The following is a 17,205-nucleotide window of genomic DNA, read 5'->3' as shown; positions in this document are numbered from 1 at the left end:
AATCAAGCTGCAGTGTGGGAGCAAAGGTACTCAAGCTTTGAATATTCAACAATGCAGCCCTTTTTTCAAACTAATGAATATTCAATACAAAGTGTTGAATACTCATGGTCATGATTGTGACTTTTCAGTACCACTTTGGATTAAATCAAGCCAACCAATAATTGAGAAACAGACACTTTGAGAGAAGTTGATCACCTCTATTTGAGGAGTCTGTTATTCATTCAAGGCTACAGCGTTCTGTTCGGAAACTCTCTAAGTTATGGATGAAAGCCAAAGGTTGAACTCATTATTTGAGCATGAGAGATAGTTGTTATTCTTATAACGAGTTGTGTGGCAGTGTCTGGTGTTTGTACGCTTGTTCCAATCTTTCCAATTTCTCAAGTCAATCTAGCCTTTTTTCTTTTTATTAATGTGACATTATTAAAAAGAAACAGCCCGTGTTTCTGCCAGTGTATCAGCTTTTGACTGTGGATCAGTGCATTTGTTGGAGGTGTCGCACAGCCTCAGTGTGTGGATGGATGTGACAGCTGAGTGCTGAGGTGGGTGGTGCTCTCCTGAGACCTGATGGCAGGTGTGATCAGGCCTGTTTCTCAGCTTCTCCTCTGGCTCCCATAGGTGTCACGATGCTCCACCTGGCGTGTGAAAGCTCCCAGGGGAGGGATAGAAATCACAGCCGTGGAGGTAGACTCCTTTTATGAGTGTGAGTCAAAGGTGGAGGTGACAAACTACATTTCTCCAAATCTTTAAGCTTTGAGCATCCCATCAGCAACTGGCTGCATCAAAGCTGCACTGTCACATAGAAAAAAGTGATACTAATAAGTGATACTATAACATTAAATGGTCCGATCTTAGTAAAGAGAAGCCAATAAGTCAGCAGTCAGATAAAGGTTCCTCTGTTCTTAGCTGTCTAACTAGTAAACCCAAAGTTTAGCCACACAACAAGCTAGTCTTGCTCATTTGCTAGCTTTTTGCCTTGTGAAATAGTTTGATAGTTAAAAAGAATATTGTTCTTAGAACTCTTCATTCAGTTGATAACATCATGTGATATAACAATTTTTTACATTGTGTTGGGACAACAGAGGAAACTGTTGCTTAATCCTCCGGTTCATTTGGCAGCTGGCTCGTATATTTTACCAAAGACGGGCTGAAAATACAAAGCAGAGAGCCTTCACGCAATTAAAAATCAAAAGGGAAAATATTTCTTTTATTGTTTTTACTTATAAAAACCCCTCCCAATAAACCACTACAAAGTAAAAGAGTTAACTGTACAAATGCTAGCTACACAGTTGTGAATTCTGAGCAAACAGGACACAAATGAAAATGATTTCATGAGATGCTCAGACAGTCATTTTTATTAACTAAAGGAAACAAATAAGCACATTTTACTGTATTTGACCCCAGGAAGTTGAGTACTACAACACTTCATTAAAATTTAAGCAAAGTCCTGGAGCAGGACATAGTAGTGTGCCTTCCCCCCGGTGCTCGTGATGTAAGAAAGGCCAACAGGAAGGAAGCACCACTCATGGCCACTCCCGGTCCATCACTCTTTACAGAGCTGGCTGTGGCCTGAGGACCGGGCATCTCTGGCACGCAGGGAGGATTTTCCGATCCCCTGCCCCGCTTTCAGATGCTCGTTAATCTGCCGGCTCTATTTTTATCTGCCCTCTCCTCCCGCCCCCGGGCTCTCCGCCTTCACTCGGCTCCTTATGTCCATCCGCCGAGGGAGAGGCTGCCTCGGCAGGCCGGCAGCTCCAATTAGAGGCCTCTCTGCTGGGGATTGGGCTTGCTGTCCGCCTCTGGCCCCTCAGGCTCTCTTCCCGTCTACCTTTCTCAGGTTAGCCCCAGACGACGCCTCGCTCCCTGCCTCTCTCCACCCGTCTTCTCCCTCCCTGTCTGCCTCGTTTCTCTCTCTTTCCCCCAGAGCTTGTGGAGCTCCACAGGGAGCAAGGGGGAGTGAAAGGCCTTCTGTCGCCTGAGGGCTGGCTCTAGTCCCTCGGCTGTACTTTGAGGCAAAGCTAACTGGTGCACCTTTCAGGAGGCGTCTTCAGTACAACTGCTGGAGACACTAACTCTGATCGTATTGTCACAGCTGCTGCGAGTGTACAACTGAAACTGCTGCTGCTACTGTAGACACTATTATTCATCCTCCACATAGAAAAAGGCAGGTTCTTCTTATTGGACGAGTTCTGCAGCACTTTCATGACTCAAAGAAACTGCCAAATACCGAGAACCTCACAAATACACGGTAGTTGCAGCTTCAGATGTTCTTTGTTGAATCAGACCGTTCATTTCTTAACAGTATATTAAAGTGATTCTTTATGCTGCTGTTAATGAACTACAATGCATGTGATACATGCCTAAAGAGCCATTTTCAGGTGCTACAGTTAATAAACCATGTTTAAAGAAAGTATTTCAGTTACTATTGTGATTGTTAAGTAAGGTTTCATTATTTGCAGAACATCCTGGCCATTGTGTTGGCCAGGCTGCTTCAGCCGTAGCAGCAGCACTGTGGCTGTGCTGTGAAGTGTGACTGCATATCTTTATTGTAACTGATTTGTCTGTGTTGTTGCTGGCCTTAAACACAACTAAGTTATTGTGTTTCTGGAGTGTTCCTAGCTACACCACATTCCTGTGGATGCTCTGACCTATTATCTTCCCGCAGTCCCACCTAAAGAATAGCATCTTTTTTCCCAGCTTAGCCCCCACTCAAACTCTGCATGCTCACACCTTCTCCAACCCCATTAATCCCTCAGCCTCCCACTTCTTTATTTCCCTTCAAAGAGACAAGCGCTGCCCGTGACATCAGTCACAGGAAGTGAATCTTTAGCGTTGACTAATTTCCATCGATTGCCTCCAGACAGGCTTAGCAGACGAGACCCATTCCCACACAGAGCCTGGCTGCTCTCATTTAAGTCTCCCCGCCTGCAGAAAGCGCTCCACAATGAACGCAGTCAGCGCTTTTATCTTCTCCCCCACTCCTGCTTATTATCAAATAAATGCGCGGCATAGAGAGATACCCATTGACAGGACCGTGCATAATGACTCCTGGCTGTGTGAAATGGATTAATAAATAATGGTTGAGCAAGGGGAGAAAACGGCTTTGCCTAGTCCCACTACTTCTCAACAAGGCGGCGTGCAGCAATCCCCACAACACTCGGCTGGATTGTGCCGGACCACATCTAATGGAGCACTGCATGGAATTTAAAACACAACCCTCCTCTTGAATACGCCGTGGAATGCGTCATAAATTAGAGGTGGGCTCCTTAAAATGTGAAGCAGAAAGCACTATAAAATCCACTACATGATGTTCTACTGAATCCTCTAAAGAATCCCCTCCAAGAGACTGCTCTCCTGTGAGGATAGAGAGGTAAAAGCAGCCTATAAAAATGTCCAGGAGCAGAACTCCACTGCAACCTGTTCCCCGTCTCGCTGCTGACAGAGCTGCAGCGGAAGGTAAATCAGTTTCCTTTTTGCTTCTGCTTTCACGCTCTCATGAGTATACCAAGGCTTCAAACACACATATCCTGCAGTTTCCATGTGCAAACTCAATCGAACAGGCACGCAGTCGAGCCCACAAACACCAGAGGCCTTCTTGTTTTTAACAAAGCATCCCTATCCATCCCCTGTCAGTGACATATTGCTTCATTAACACTCTTGGCTTTGTGTATATTGACAGCTTTTTCAAAATGGCAGAGAGTAAAAGTGTTCCTACGCCTGCTCTGCACCAAAGGGGCTTAAACAGACTATAAAACCCAAACTGAGAGAAGTGTGCTCCCGCTGCCACTGTACCCCTGTGCCATAGTAATAAGTCTGTCTGAGACATGGGGTGAAAAGGTCTCAATCTCCTTAACGCTAGATTAAGGAGCAGCTTGATCAAGGCGTCTTAAGTGCTTCATTTTGGAATCAGGATCAATAGCCACTAAGAAGAATTGAGCTAGGAGCTTCACTAGGTAGAGCTGATTGAATAGAGTCTAATGACTTCTCAGAAACCCCTTACACCGGAGGAATGGCTTATACTGTATACCCTGCTTGTGTTTATTTTCCAGTCCTTTAAATGCTATAGAAAAGGTTATTCTATCCCCGAGCACCAGTTGTTGTATCAGTGTCTTATATAAGTGTTTACATGCTAACACACAGGACTCTGGTGGTAAACATGTTTTCTATCAGGAGCGGTGACAACAGTAAGGCTGTGGCGTGACGTGGTTGGTGGGGGTCAATCCGGACATATTTTGAAGACCCGTGAAAACCTGTGCTTGTTTTTCTTGGCTCCCAATAACTGCCCAACCAATTATGTCCATCAACGCCGCGCCCAGCCTCAATCGCCATGATCCGACCAATCCCCACCCTGTCTCTGTGGTTTCAGGATGAAACCCAGCTGAGGAGTGCCCAGAATTAACCAGGATTAGCCTTGGATTGTCGGGGATTACTCAGGCTGGAGAGGGATTAAGTATGATTGCCAGTTTGGGGTGGGGGGCTGTGGGTGTCTTTGTGTGTTCGCCTATGTGCGCGTGCACATTGAGGTGGACATGTGTCAACTTGTGAAATATATATGTTGTCGCTTGTTTACATGTGCAGCGTGTGTACAAAGCTGAAAAAGCTAAAAACCATTAGATATGACTTGATTTCTACATCGTTAACAGTCTGCAAAGAGGAGGGGAACTGTCTGGGATCAAATCTCCCCTCTATGATATGAGGTCCAGCACACAGATATAGTTTGATATTAGCTGTTGTGTAGAATTAATATAGGAGGCTTTTCTCTGCTCAGACACAAAGCTCCGTTGAGAGAATTGCCAGTAACAGACAACAAGAGGAAAAAGGGTGCAAAGGGTTACATCATTCTCGTTGCTATGCAACACAAACTGGATAATTTGTAATAGATGTAATTAGCGTTAGCTACCTAATCCAGAATAAAAAAGGGACAAGGGGGTTGAAAATAATAATAATCAAGAAAATTAGCCAGTGCTCTGTTATTGCTATTGTGAAATGGAGGATGTGGGCACACGGCTGAAGAGAGCACAGTTTCTGACCATTTAAAAGACTTTGTGGAGACACCTGCAAATAAAATGCAGGTACATAAGGGTGTATTTCTGAACGGTCTGCTGTACTGGACTGAATTATACTGTGCAGATGTTCCTGTTGCTCTATCCATCTCCTGCATGTTGAGTTTGGAATGCCAAGAGGAGAAGGTTAAAAGGACACACAGGTCCTTCTCAGTCTGTGGGAACAATCATATACTGTTCAAAAGTCTGAAAAAAATAACTGATAATGTCGTCAGGGTCTAAAGAAAGATGTTGAGCTTGAGACTTAAAGGGCCAGGGCCCAATAGTCTTCTTTATTCCAATCGAGCCTTATACAATATCAAACCCTGTAGCCCCGTATCACTCTAAATTCTAAACCACCCGTAACTGCTGAACCATAATATAAGATCACTTGATCTAGGATCTGCATCAAATTGTATTCACTCACAGATACCAGCCACCAAATTTTGCCAGTTTTTTAATTAAAGATTCATCCATAATTACCTGAGAAATTAATGAGTTTTTGTGTAATCCTGCTGACAAACCAACCAACCAACCAACAAAGAAACACAGGTGAAAAAATAACCTCCTCTGTGGAGGTAATTAGGGTGAGAGTGTTATCTATAACTTACACACTTACAGCTATAAAAGTCCTGTGTATTGAGTAATACCAGTGTCTGAGCTTGTGATCGTACAGTCACAGTATTTCCAAAGTCTGGAGTGAATTTTCATGCTCAGCATCCAAATTGTAATTTATGGTCACATTTAAATGTTCAGCTGTAATTACACTGCATACTGTATAGAGTGATGCAGGATGATGTAATTCCCAAACCCTGTCATGAATTGTTGCCCGGTTTGGCATTTTGAAAAAGGGAAAAAGTGTAAAAATTCTGTGTTTAGACAGCTCTGTGTGTCCACGGGCCATTAGCTAACCACTGGACTGACTATCCCCTGACTCAGTGAAAGCAGCAGTGTGTCAGGGTCAAACTCGGTAACTATTTATGCATAATATACAGTAGTGAGGCTGGATACAGTGCAGCGTGTTCCCTGTAGAGGAGGAGGGTGGATGTGAGGACAGATTCAGTCACCGCTCTCTCTGCAACAGTCCATCTCCTCCTGCATTAGTAGAAAGGCAAAGGCTGAGAGCCGAGGGAACAGGCTTCTCCACTTCAGAATCAGTCTTTCTGACAAGTTAATATATACACTGAGGTGGGGATGGGCAGCTATGTGCCACGGAGGACTGAGAGTCTGCAGGTTTCATTCCAACCATAGACTATGCTGGAGGACTTCACTGATCAGCTCCCCCTCTTTGGCTCACAGGGTGCTAATCAGTGACATCTCCTGCTATATAAACTTTGATAGAATAAGCACCAGGGTCATGTCGATATGCTGGATTCATGTAGGAATCATTAAATTGGACAGTCCTTGAATTTGTCATCTTAGTTGTTTTTATTGTACTTATTACATTTAGATTTAGTATTTACATCTATCTGGTTTCTTTTTAACTTTCTTGTTGGTAAAGTTCATGTTGTCTGTCCTTAACCAGTGAGACTGACTCATTATTGGTTAATGACACGGGACTTTCTAACAGTCATGTTGTGTTTTGTTCCCATTGCATGCGTCTCTAGCCACAGTTGCCACAGCATCTTTTTATCGAATACTACTCTAAATTACACAACAAAATACATTGTTTGCCCTCCAGCACAATTCAAAAACAAGTGTTTTCTGATCAGAGGCCTTATTTGGCAGGAAGACATTGTTTTTGTGTGCCTTCCAAAACTGTTGCAAATCATAGTTGCAAAAATAAAAAAAACTTCTACTGATCTGACAACATTATGCTTATGGTTTGATTAGGTTTAGGCACAAAACTACTTGGTGTTGAGGTCAATGGTTGTTTGAATACACACACACAAACGCACACACAGACACATGCACTCAAGCATGCACATGCACACAAAAGAAACTATAAATACTAATTAATCAAAAGTAATCAAGTCAAAATACTTATATATCTTTTGCCAGATGGCAGCAGAGTTTAAGTTCAGCTAACTTTATTGCCCTTAAAACAAAAGCTTGAGAACTTATTTTGATGAATGACAAGAGAACAGACCATACCAATGAAGCCAATAGTCAAATGAAAAAAGACACAAACCATAAGTGAAGAAGAAGGACTCTGTATAAATGTGAGCTATTTTGGCTACGGGTAAGTGACTTAGAGATCATAATCTCATTTTTTGTCCTTAATCAAATCTTCTATTTACGGATAAATAACAGTCAGTGCAGTGTCACTCAAAAACTTGCTTGAATAGTGTATATATGCATGCCAGATGCCAGTGAGAGAGGGGTTTCTCTTTTTTAGCCTGCCCTCATTTATATAAATGGGGGTGGACAATATAATAGAAAACTCTGTCAGTGTAAAGCAATACAATTCAACTGCAACACAAACTGGAGCCTGACAATTAAAATGTTTATGAAGGGAGGATGTACAATTGTATTGGACTGCATTCTGTTCAGTTAGGTGTGCCTAATAAACTAGCAACTGAGTGCACATGAACAAAATAGCAAAAAAAAAAAAAGAAAAGCAAATGTAAAACTTTGCTGGTTATTTTTTGAATGTAGGACTGTAGGAACACAAAGAGGAAAAAATTAATAACATGCAACATAGCCTGTTTATGTCCACACAATTATGTTATGTATGTATAATTAACATAACATTATTATTTTCTTGATGAAATGCACATTAGTTGTCTATTGAAAGTTCATACTCAAATTGATTCATGCTCAGAAACTTCCGTCTGTCATTTTAAAGAACTCTACAGGCCTCAGGCCCTCATCCTCACGTCTTTTCCCTAATGTTTAATTGGATCCTAGCTTTCCTGTGCTTAGATTATGATAGAAATCGTCTCATATGGCCATACAAACTGTAACATTAGATACTGATGGTATTGAGTATCAGCACCTAATTTACACTATTAGCAATTTCAGTACAAAGATGTCAATTTCAGCCTCAAATGGATGGAATTTTAACCTTAATTTATAAAGAAGACAATGCAGAGAGCTGCCACATTATAGTATTGTACAGTACATCAGCAGGTGAAGGAAAAGCAGTGTACTGTTGGGGTATAATTGTTGCTCTGGTAGTTGTACGTAAGCTCTCTATCCCCTCACTCACTCACACACACACACATACACACACACACACACACACACCCACACACACACACACACACACACACAAACACACACACACACACACACACACACACACACGTCTGCTAATCACAGCTTGGTACAGGTAGTGAGACGTTGGGACTACTGGTGATTGAGCCTCCCTGGTGGATTGGAAGCAGGAATCTGACAGACTCAGATAAAAGGCTGTTTGGAGTTGCCTGCAGCATCAAACAGCATCAGCCACCTCCCCTCCTCTCTCCCCATCTCTCCTTCCCACCATCACCTCCCCTCTCTTCATTTCTCCCTCTTTTGGTTTACTCTGTTGCCATGGCTACGCCCAGCCGGAGCCGTCATGTTGTAGAGGAACCTGTCAGGGTGCCGCTCTCAGATCACCTGATGCGGGTCGCCTCCACTGGTGGCCTCTTTCACACGGCGTCATCGTTCAATTTGCCTTTGATAAAGTCTGCTCTCCGTTGCGCGCCGCGGCTGAGAAGTGCAGTCGGCCCATTTCGTCGGCAAACGTTAAGCTTGTGCAATTTTAGCGACCTGGTGTTTTGGAGAGGACCCCTCTGAACAGCAGAAAAAAAACCATAAATACATCTCCCGTATCCAATTTTCATGTCTGTGAAGAGAGTGTAGTCAGCAGTGTGATTTGAGTGGAGGATGTGGCAAAATTACCTGTTTGGAGTCATGCTGAGGGGATGGGTGTGTGTGGAGGAGGCTTTTCGACATGAATGAGGGTAGTAGTGGGATACAAGACTGATTTGAAACCTACTTAAAGCTGAATTCCTCCTGTAAACATTTTGCGAGACACATATTACTTGTTGTTCTGGATGCTGTGCTATTCATAATACCCTTCATCAACAAAGCCATCACCTCTTTTAGTTGTTTGTCCAGTTTGAAGCCATGTGGCTCCATATGCTGCCAGAGTATGGGGGAGTACATATGCTGAGTGTATGGATTGCCCTGAAGGGTGAAATGTAAGCTGGTCTCCCCATTGAACACGTATTTGCATCTCCTGCTGTTTGGTTCCGATATTTGCACACTTTTCAGTGTGAATGAATGAAGAGGGGGGAGAAGGGGGAGGATGGAAGTTGCGTAAGGTGATGAGAGGATGGATGTGGAGAGAGGGAGAGAATGAGCAATGTCGTGATCAAGAGATGCTGGGACACAGAGAGGGAGATGAATGGGGCTGAGAGCAGGAAAATTGGACAGGAGGCGGGGAGTGAATGAAGATAGAGAATGGCTCGAGATATCAGGAGACAGAGATTGTGAGCTATGTGCAGGTAATAAACAAGGCAGAAATAGATAGATATCTCCAGAGAGGAAAAAGAAAAGTGTGTGATTGTGCGCATGGGGTAGAGGGTTGGGGTTGGTGGTGGTGGAGGGGGCTTGTTCCTCCCAAAGATGAGAAAGGGAAAAGGAAAAAGAGAGGGAAAGAAAAAGAAAGTGAAAAGCAAAGGGAGGAAAGCTGGAGAGAGTGTGAATAATGACACAAGCAGGAAAGATTTGGATGAACATGCTGTACTTAGACTAACTTGGCCAGCTGAGATGATGTGTATCCCTGCTAAGCTCTCCTTTAGGCAGGCTTAGATCTCATCAACTCACTCCAGGTTGGCACCATCTTCAAATGCTGCTGCGGAGCCCTGGATTAACTATACAGCCGTCACTCAGGCACTTAAACAGGGGTCTGGAGAAGCTTATCCTATACACCCCCCCGCACTCCACACCCACCTGCAACCACCACATCCGTCCCCCTTCAAAGCTATTTGCAGGAAGACTTTATCATAACGATATCTGCCGTCGTTGCCTACCGTCATGTTAATTGTGCCGTGATTTTAAAAGAGGTTAAATGAGCATGTCCCTCACCTCCTCCCTCCCGCCGTTTACTTCCCCTCTATCTTATTCCAGGCCTGTGTAAGAGTGTTTCTTTTTTCATTCTGGTGCTCTTCCAGATCTTCTCCTGCCAACCCCCTCCTCTCACCCCTTCCCTCCCTCCCTGTCTCTGGCTGGATCTCAGGCTCTCATATTTGGAGGCCCTGCAATCGATATGGGCTGTCTGTGATTGGGTTGCCTCGCGTGATTCATTTCTGTAACCTTGGTGATGGTTTGATGTGGAGGCTGCACCCATGTCCATATTATGACTCAGTGAGCGCGTGTGGAGAGGAGAGGCTGGTCAGGGGAGGTATCGATTGGTCCTTCACTCTCCCTGCCCTCTTTGCTCTCCCCTCCATCTCCCTCTCTTTCTTTATCCATCTTTTTTCTCGCTTGCCGTGCAGCCTTGATAGTTTGGCCATAATTTGAAATGACTTTGTGTTCTCAAGAAATGATTATTTAACCCTAAATGTTCCCATGGGTGTTAATGTTTATCTCTTTCCTTCTCCCTCCCTTTTCTGCCTCTCCCTCCCTCTCTGCCACCATCTCCTTCCCATTTTTCTCTCTCGTTCCAGAATTCAATCAGACACAATCTGTCCCTGCACAGCCGCTTCATCCGGGTGCAAAATGAAGGGACTGGGAAGAGTTCCTGGTGGATGCTGAACCCAGAGGGAGGGAAGATGGGGAAGGGACCCAGACGGCGTGCAGCCTCTATAGACAACGGCACCCGTTACCTGAAGACCAAGGGCCGCATTAGCCGTAAGAGAGCAGGGGCCACAGGCCTTGGACGAGGACAAGGTCAGGGGGCCGGACCCACAATGCAAGGCTCCCCAGAACATGGCAGTCCAGCAGGGAAAGGAGGTGTGGTCATGGGGGGTGAGGAGTATGATACCTGGACAGATCTTCATTCCCGCACCTCCTCCTCTGCATCCACGCTGAGTGGCTGTCTATCCCCGATCCTGGCTGAGGCAGAGGCTGATGAACCAGAGGAGGGTGGACTTTCCTGCTCAGCTTCCCCACGATTGTACCCTAGCCCCACCAGCACCCGCTCCCCGGCTCTGGGCACTGGGGGCCACATCCCCACTGTGGAGCTGCCCCAGCTGACTGACCTGACTGGGGCTATCAGTCTGGATGAGAGCAGCTACCCCCAGCCACCGCAGATCAAATGCAATGGTTATCCCTACGTGCCTGGGCCCAAGGCAGAGGGCTCCTACTGTGGGCCCATGTACGCACAGCCTTCCATGGGCATGCTCCGGCACCACACTCCCATGGAGACGATCCAGGAGAACAAGCCAGTCAGCTTCCAGCGCCCAATGAGGGGCTACTCAGAGAACAACGCCCTGCAGAGTCTGCTTACTGGAGGACCTCCCTACTGCAACAAAGACACAGTGCTGGGCCAGGGACGGGAAACACACACACTAATGACACAGGGAACCAATGGTGTTCACAGTCCGCACAGCCACAATCAGAATCGCAGCCACAATCATAACCACAATCACAGCCAAGAGCATGCTCACAATCCCAGCCTACACAATGGTCATGGTTCAGTTCATGACCAGAACACAACCCACCATCAGAACCACAATCAGGGTCACAAACACCAAGCCAGCCTCAACTACAGCCACAGCCACAAGCCCCATCCAGCCCATGACTACGGTCCAACTCACGAGCATGGTCACAGTAACAAAGTAAATGCCAGCCATGATCACAACCCTCGCTCCAACCAGAGTCACATGCACAACCACAACCCCCACAACTCTCATAACCCTATGCACAGTGGGCCTCACTCCCAGGCCCTCTCCCCACGGGTTAGCACTGACATCCTGCAGCCCTACAGCCTCAAGACCTCCAACCACTATGGGCCCCGTCCTCACCTCCCAACATCGCCATCCCTACCGCCTAACCCTGCTGGTGTCATGGATGTTCCACAGGACCCTTGCCGCCTGGCATCCGCACCTCACCCCCGTCACCAACCTTACCCTGGAGCTCATCATCAGGGTATGACTGACTCCTGGCATGGGTACTATCACAACAACCACCAGCCAGGGAATAGTGGTTACCAGGGGCAACAGCACAACTCCCATATTAGAATGGCTGCCAACCTGGAGATGGAGAATGTCCCTAATAACCTGGACTGTGATGTAGACTCCATCCTGCTCAGTGACTTTATGGACACAGAGAATATGGACTTCAACTTTGACGGCTCTCTGTCCCAAGGCTTGGGCATGGGGATGGGCATGAGCTTGGGGGCGTTTGCCTGCCCTCCACCAGCACACAGCAACCAGAGCTGGGTGCCAGGGTGAACCCAGGCCCAAGGGTTTGGATAGACACATGACCGGAAAGCTCACCCACTGGGCCAGGCTGCTGGGCTGTACCCTTGGACTGACGGACTGTGATTCTGTTTCTCTGAGACTGTAGAACAAAATACGTATTGTCATTTTGTTTCCTGCGGACTCCCTACTACCCCCACCCCTACCCCCACCCTGTTTATAAAGCCTTCTGTCTCCACATTGAACCTGCCCCCAATGAGCCCAGTCCTAAAGCCCCCCTTGTTCATGCCCTTCAGTTTTTGTTTTGTTTTGTGTTTTTATGGTCTCCTCCAAATCTCGTCCTGCCTGTTCTAAGCTCTCAAGCACTTTACATCCATCCTTTCCATACAGATGCAGTAACACAAAGACCAGGCAAAGTCACGTTGTGTTTTGGCTTAAGTTTAATGTATGCAATCCACTTTACAGTATTATCTCCTCCTACAAAGGAGGTGTTGTTTTTGACTTGAGAACATGATCAAACAGCTGCATAAATATCTTTCAATGTAGAGGTGCTCACAGATTGGGGGTTAAAAAGCAGAGGAGGCTTTGAGGTTTAAGAATGAATAAAAAAGAGGTTTTTAGAAGAAGGCAATAAAAGCTAAAGAGATGGAGGGATAGAATGGAAGGGAATTCCAGGGTCAATGTGACTTCTCTCACTGGTGGACAGTGGTCTTTCCTGTTGGCTTCAGTGCAGAAGGACAGTCATCCATCAGGCAACCATCAGCACCACTCCATTGAAATGCAACGTCCCTTCTTTAATCTCCAAAGTAATGCCAGAGTGATGCATCACTATTGCAAATCTAATGCGCCACTCTGTGTTTTTTCAACCCCCCTCTCTCTCCTCAACTCCGGACACACTGGCTTAATGTGTTTTGGCGAAAGTGATGATTAAAGTCACTCTGCACTAAATGGGGGAAGGATTGAAAGGGGTTATGTTGGGAAGGGAGGGGGGGCATTGAGGAGAGATGATAGGAGAGGAGAAATGCAAATATTCCCTCTGTGCCTCTTCCTCTCCATTTTGTGGATTTATGTAGCTTTCCCTGTAATGAAATAAGCAACGATCAGAGCCTGCTGTACATCCTGAGGAGCTCTCTGATTGGCCCGAGCTGGGCTGCCTCAGCATGGCTCCTTCACCGGCTGACCCCAGAACAGCTTAGCGAGCAGCTGTGGTCAGGCCAGGATGTTGATGGAGCTGCCGTCCTCAGACCCCAGGCAACCTTGTCTAATTCACTAACACCCAGGTTCAAGCCCACTATGTGCTTTTACTCCTGCGAATTGCACACTGATGAACAGCGTCAGCAGATTACTATTTGGTGCTATCTCTTCTTCCCAGGCTCCCTCCTATCGCGCCGCCCCATCCCGAGGTTACTCGGAGGGTAAACAAGAGTAATTAACCGCCAAACAAGATGGATGATTTATGCAAGTGTGTGTATTCGCTCATCGGCACAAAGTCATAATTCTTCCCCCCGCCAAGAACAAGGAGGGCGATTTTTGAGAGGTGATGCCCAGCGACAAGGTAAAGCGGCTGGCAAGCAGTGTGCTTATAGTGTCCTTCAAGTCCTTCAAGCATCCCCTTTAGAAGCGTTCCCCGCCCCGTCCTGGCCATAGCTTTACTTTGCTGTAGTCTTTCTTGTGCTCGTTCTGTGATTGTGCAGTTGTCTGTTCTGTTTCAACACAGCTTGGATAGGAGCTTTCGTTTGCATTTGATTTTCTTCATTCCCAGAGGGAAAATTGGGAAAGAGGGCATTCACCAACCCCTGTCCTGGCATCTGTCCCACTTTAAGACGGAGCGAATAAGAACAAGAGAGAGAAGTAAGGTAGATAGATACAGAGAAAGACTGGATGGGAGGGAGGCAGCTAAATGAGTAGGCAGGATCTGTGAGAATGGGAGAGATTTTCCAGCTCGGTAGCTTTCTGTAGAATTGGCTGTTTGAAACAGGCCAAATGTCAAGTGCTACTCAGCCAGCTCCAACGAGCTTTGACCAGAAAGCCACTTCTCCCTCCTGATCAAGGACAATGACGGGTATTTCCATACACATTTCTTTTGCTTTCTTCTTTCCTTTTCATGAGTTAAGATGGCCCATTGTTGTAACCCAACTGTAATTTGTTCTCTGGCCTGTGTGCACTTGTGTGTCAAGCTTCTCATGGGTGTGCGAGTGTGTGTGTGTAGCACAGTGATGTATAAGAACTGATTAAGGGAATATTGTTGAGAACTAACTTGCCCTGGTAATGTCCATGCCTGGATGAGTGCAGCATACATAATATATACAGTTTATATTTATTGGTTAGGGAGTTGGGTCTATGGAGGTCCGCTTGGACCCCTCACTGCTTTGTCTTCTTGATGACAAAGAGGCAGAATGCTGTTTCAGTTTGACCACATTTCATTCTGTACATAATCTATATTGAGAAAATTGTATTATAATTTTTTTGCAAATATCAATTTCTTTTCTAAAATGATGTATCTGCTCATCTGGTGACTGTAAAATAAAAACAAATAAGAACATAGATGTTTTTTTGTGTGTTTCTATTATTTGCATACACAATCACATGTGCACTTCTGTCAGCTGAAAACCTTGTATCTCCTGCAACTAAAAAAAGCATTTTTTTGACTGATATAGCCCGATATCACAAATTACAAAGTTCAGCATTCATTATTCTGTTGTTAGGCCCACAATTTGGATAAATACAAACCTTAAACGCAAAAATAAAGGGAGAAGTGCCACTGAAGAGGGACCCCACTTTCAGTAGGGATAGACATGTAATAGGGGTGGTTCAATCAGAGAAGAGAGAGATAACAACAGTAAAACCACAGTATGGAGAATAAAAATTACAGCATTAGGTCTATTACAGAAATATTTCATGGCTAAGATGAAAATAAGATGGCCCTTGCACAAAACTGGGCTATCTATGCTGTAGAAAGACACAAATATTTTGCTAGTACATGACCAGAGAAAACAGAGGAAAATTGTGGTATTCCCAGTTACCCAAAAGGTAGAAAACCTTGTTTTGAAACAGTACAAAGCTAATCAAAAGAGTGCACTAAGATATGTTTCTGAAGACGTTTTAGGAGAGAAATAAAGAATGAACAGGGTTGTGGCTCATATTTGATCAGCACTGCCTTGTTTTTGTTTTTACAATGAGTTACTCAGCCTCTGTTTTCATAATACAGAAACAATATGGCGACTCAGCCTACAATCTTTTTATCTATTGCAGCTAAAAAGTATGCTAAAATACTGCATGTTTCTGAAAGCATTTTAGGTGAGAAATAGTCAGTGTTGTAAAAAATCTTGGTTTGTAGTTTCAGCTGCCTAGTTTAGACAGTTTGATTGGTGAGTGCATCTTTTGGATCACTTGATTGAAGAGAGCGAGAGCGACAGATCTGACGATACTCTTTGTATCCGTGGAAGCGTTCATAAAATATGCGGAACATCAATCTGTAGTTGATACAATGGTCCTAAAATATGCCAGGTTTTATGTAATTTGGTGTTATTGCTGCTTAAAAGTGGGGACCTCTAGGTGCAGGCAAAATCAAAAAACATGTACCTTTGTTCATTTTCATATACTACCACTACTGTAGTGATACAAAGCTGGTTGAAAATTGGCATGGTCCCTGTTTAAGTGCAAGCTTACTGGAAATGAGAATTGACACTAAAATGTATAAAATCAGTTTATTACAAATTGGGTCTTATATATTTGTACTTTTTGCCATAATTTTATTAGTAATGATAACAGGAAACACAAGCATTATTATGATCAAAGAGGTTTTAAACAAACTATCAGATTAGTCAGATTATCAAACCTCTTTACTGGGAAACTGACCTCAAAATGTCAGAAATAACTCGTCATGTCACAAAACTGTGTCTGTTTCACTGTATTTTGAATTACATAGTTTTCACATTAACAGCAGTCATAGGAGCAAATATGTCATATAGTTAACATCAGCATGGTGGTACGTCACAAGATACTTCATTGGCTGTATGCGCGAGAGTGTATGCATCTGTATGTGTGTACGTGTGTTGTGTCTATATATATATGTGCATGTGTGTCAAAAACATGTATGTGTGTTAATTTCATGTATGTGTGTCTTTGTGTAAATAAGGGAGCACGTGTGTATAGTCTGGGTTGAGTGTATGTATATGAGATAACATAGGTGTGTGTGTAAATAATGTGTGTTTTTCAGGATATATGTGCCTGTGTGTTTGTGTGTGTATTTGTGTGTTTATCAGTGTGTATGATGGAGAGTTGAACACACAAGTATATAGCTCTATACCTCAGTTTTGGGATTATCTGAGTGTGTGTATGTGCGTGACTCCCTACACATGTGTGTGCATGTGTGTGTGTGTCTAGTCTAGCGCCTGTGTGATAAGGCTCGTTAGCAACCCGATGCCATGCCACAGCTGTGTCTGTCCCAGCGGAGGCTTCCTCACTGAGGGACTGACTGCATCTGCACTGCCATACTGTGCAACACACACACAGACAGACAGACTGACAAACACACACACACACACACACACACACACACACACACACAAACACATGAGGCTGTGTCCTCATCGCCTCCTCACCTCTGTTGCTGTGTGTGTGGACATGAGCCTGCAGAGACAAAGTCAAAGTAATACATGGTTAGTTAGCAGCAGCTCACCTGACAAGATGGCTGATCCTTGTACACCTGGGAAGATGGCGGCATCCAGTGCTACACGCACACACGCATGCACGCACGCACGCACGCGCACACACACACACACACACACACACACACACACACACACACACACACACACACACACACACACACACACACACACACACACACACTGTCAGACGGCAATAAC

The 17,205-nt window shown here is 44.8% G+C and overlaps 1 protein-coding gene across 1 annotated transcript in view; it reads left to right on the top strand.

Annotated features, from left to right (window-relative positions):
• foxo6b (forkhead box O6 b) overlaps positions 1 to 14,880 on the top strand; it is a 43,800-nt gene extending 28,920 nt beyond the window's left edge. The window contains exon 2 of the mRNA XM_084380400.1: positions 10,640 to 14,880. Within this exon, the coding sequence (XP_084236526.1) occupies positions 10,640 to 12,367 (1,728 nt within the window). The 3' untranslated portion in view covers positions 12,368 to 14,880. The remainder of the gene's footprint in view (positions 1 to 10,639) is intronic.
• The last annotated feature ends 2,325 nt before the right edge of the window (positions 14,881 to 17,205 follow it).

This window comes from Pagrus pagrus (assembly GCF_965226575.1).
Source record: "Pagrus pagrus genome assembly, chromosome: 17".
Taxonomy (NCBI): domain Eukaryota; kingdom Metazoa; phylum Chordata; class Actinopteri; order Spariformes; family Sparidae; genus Pagrus; species Pagrus pagrus.
This window is presented reverse-complemented; position numbering and strand designations above follow the sequence as displayed.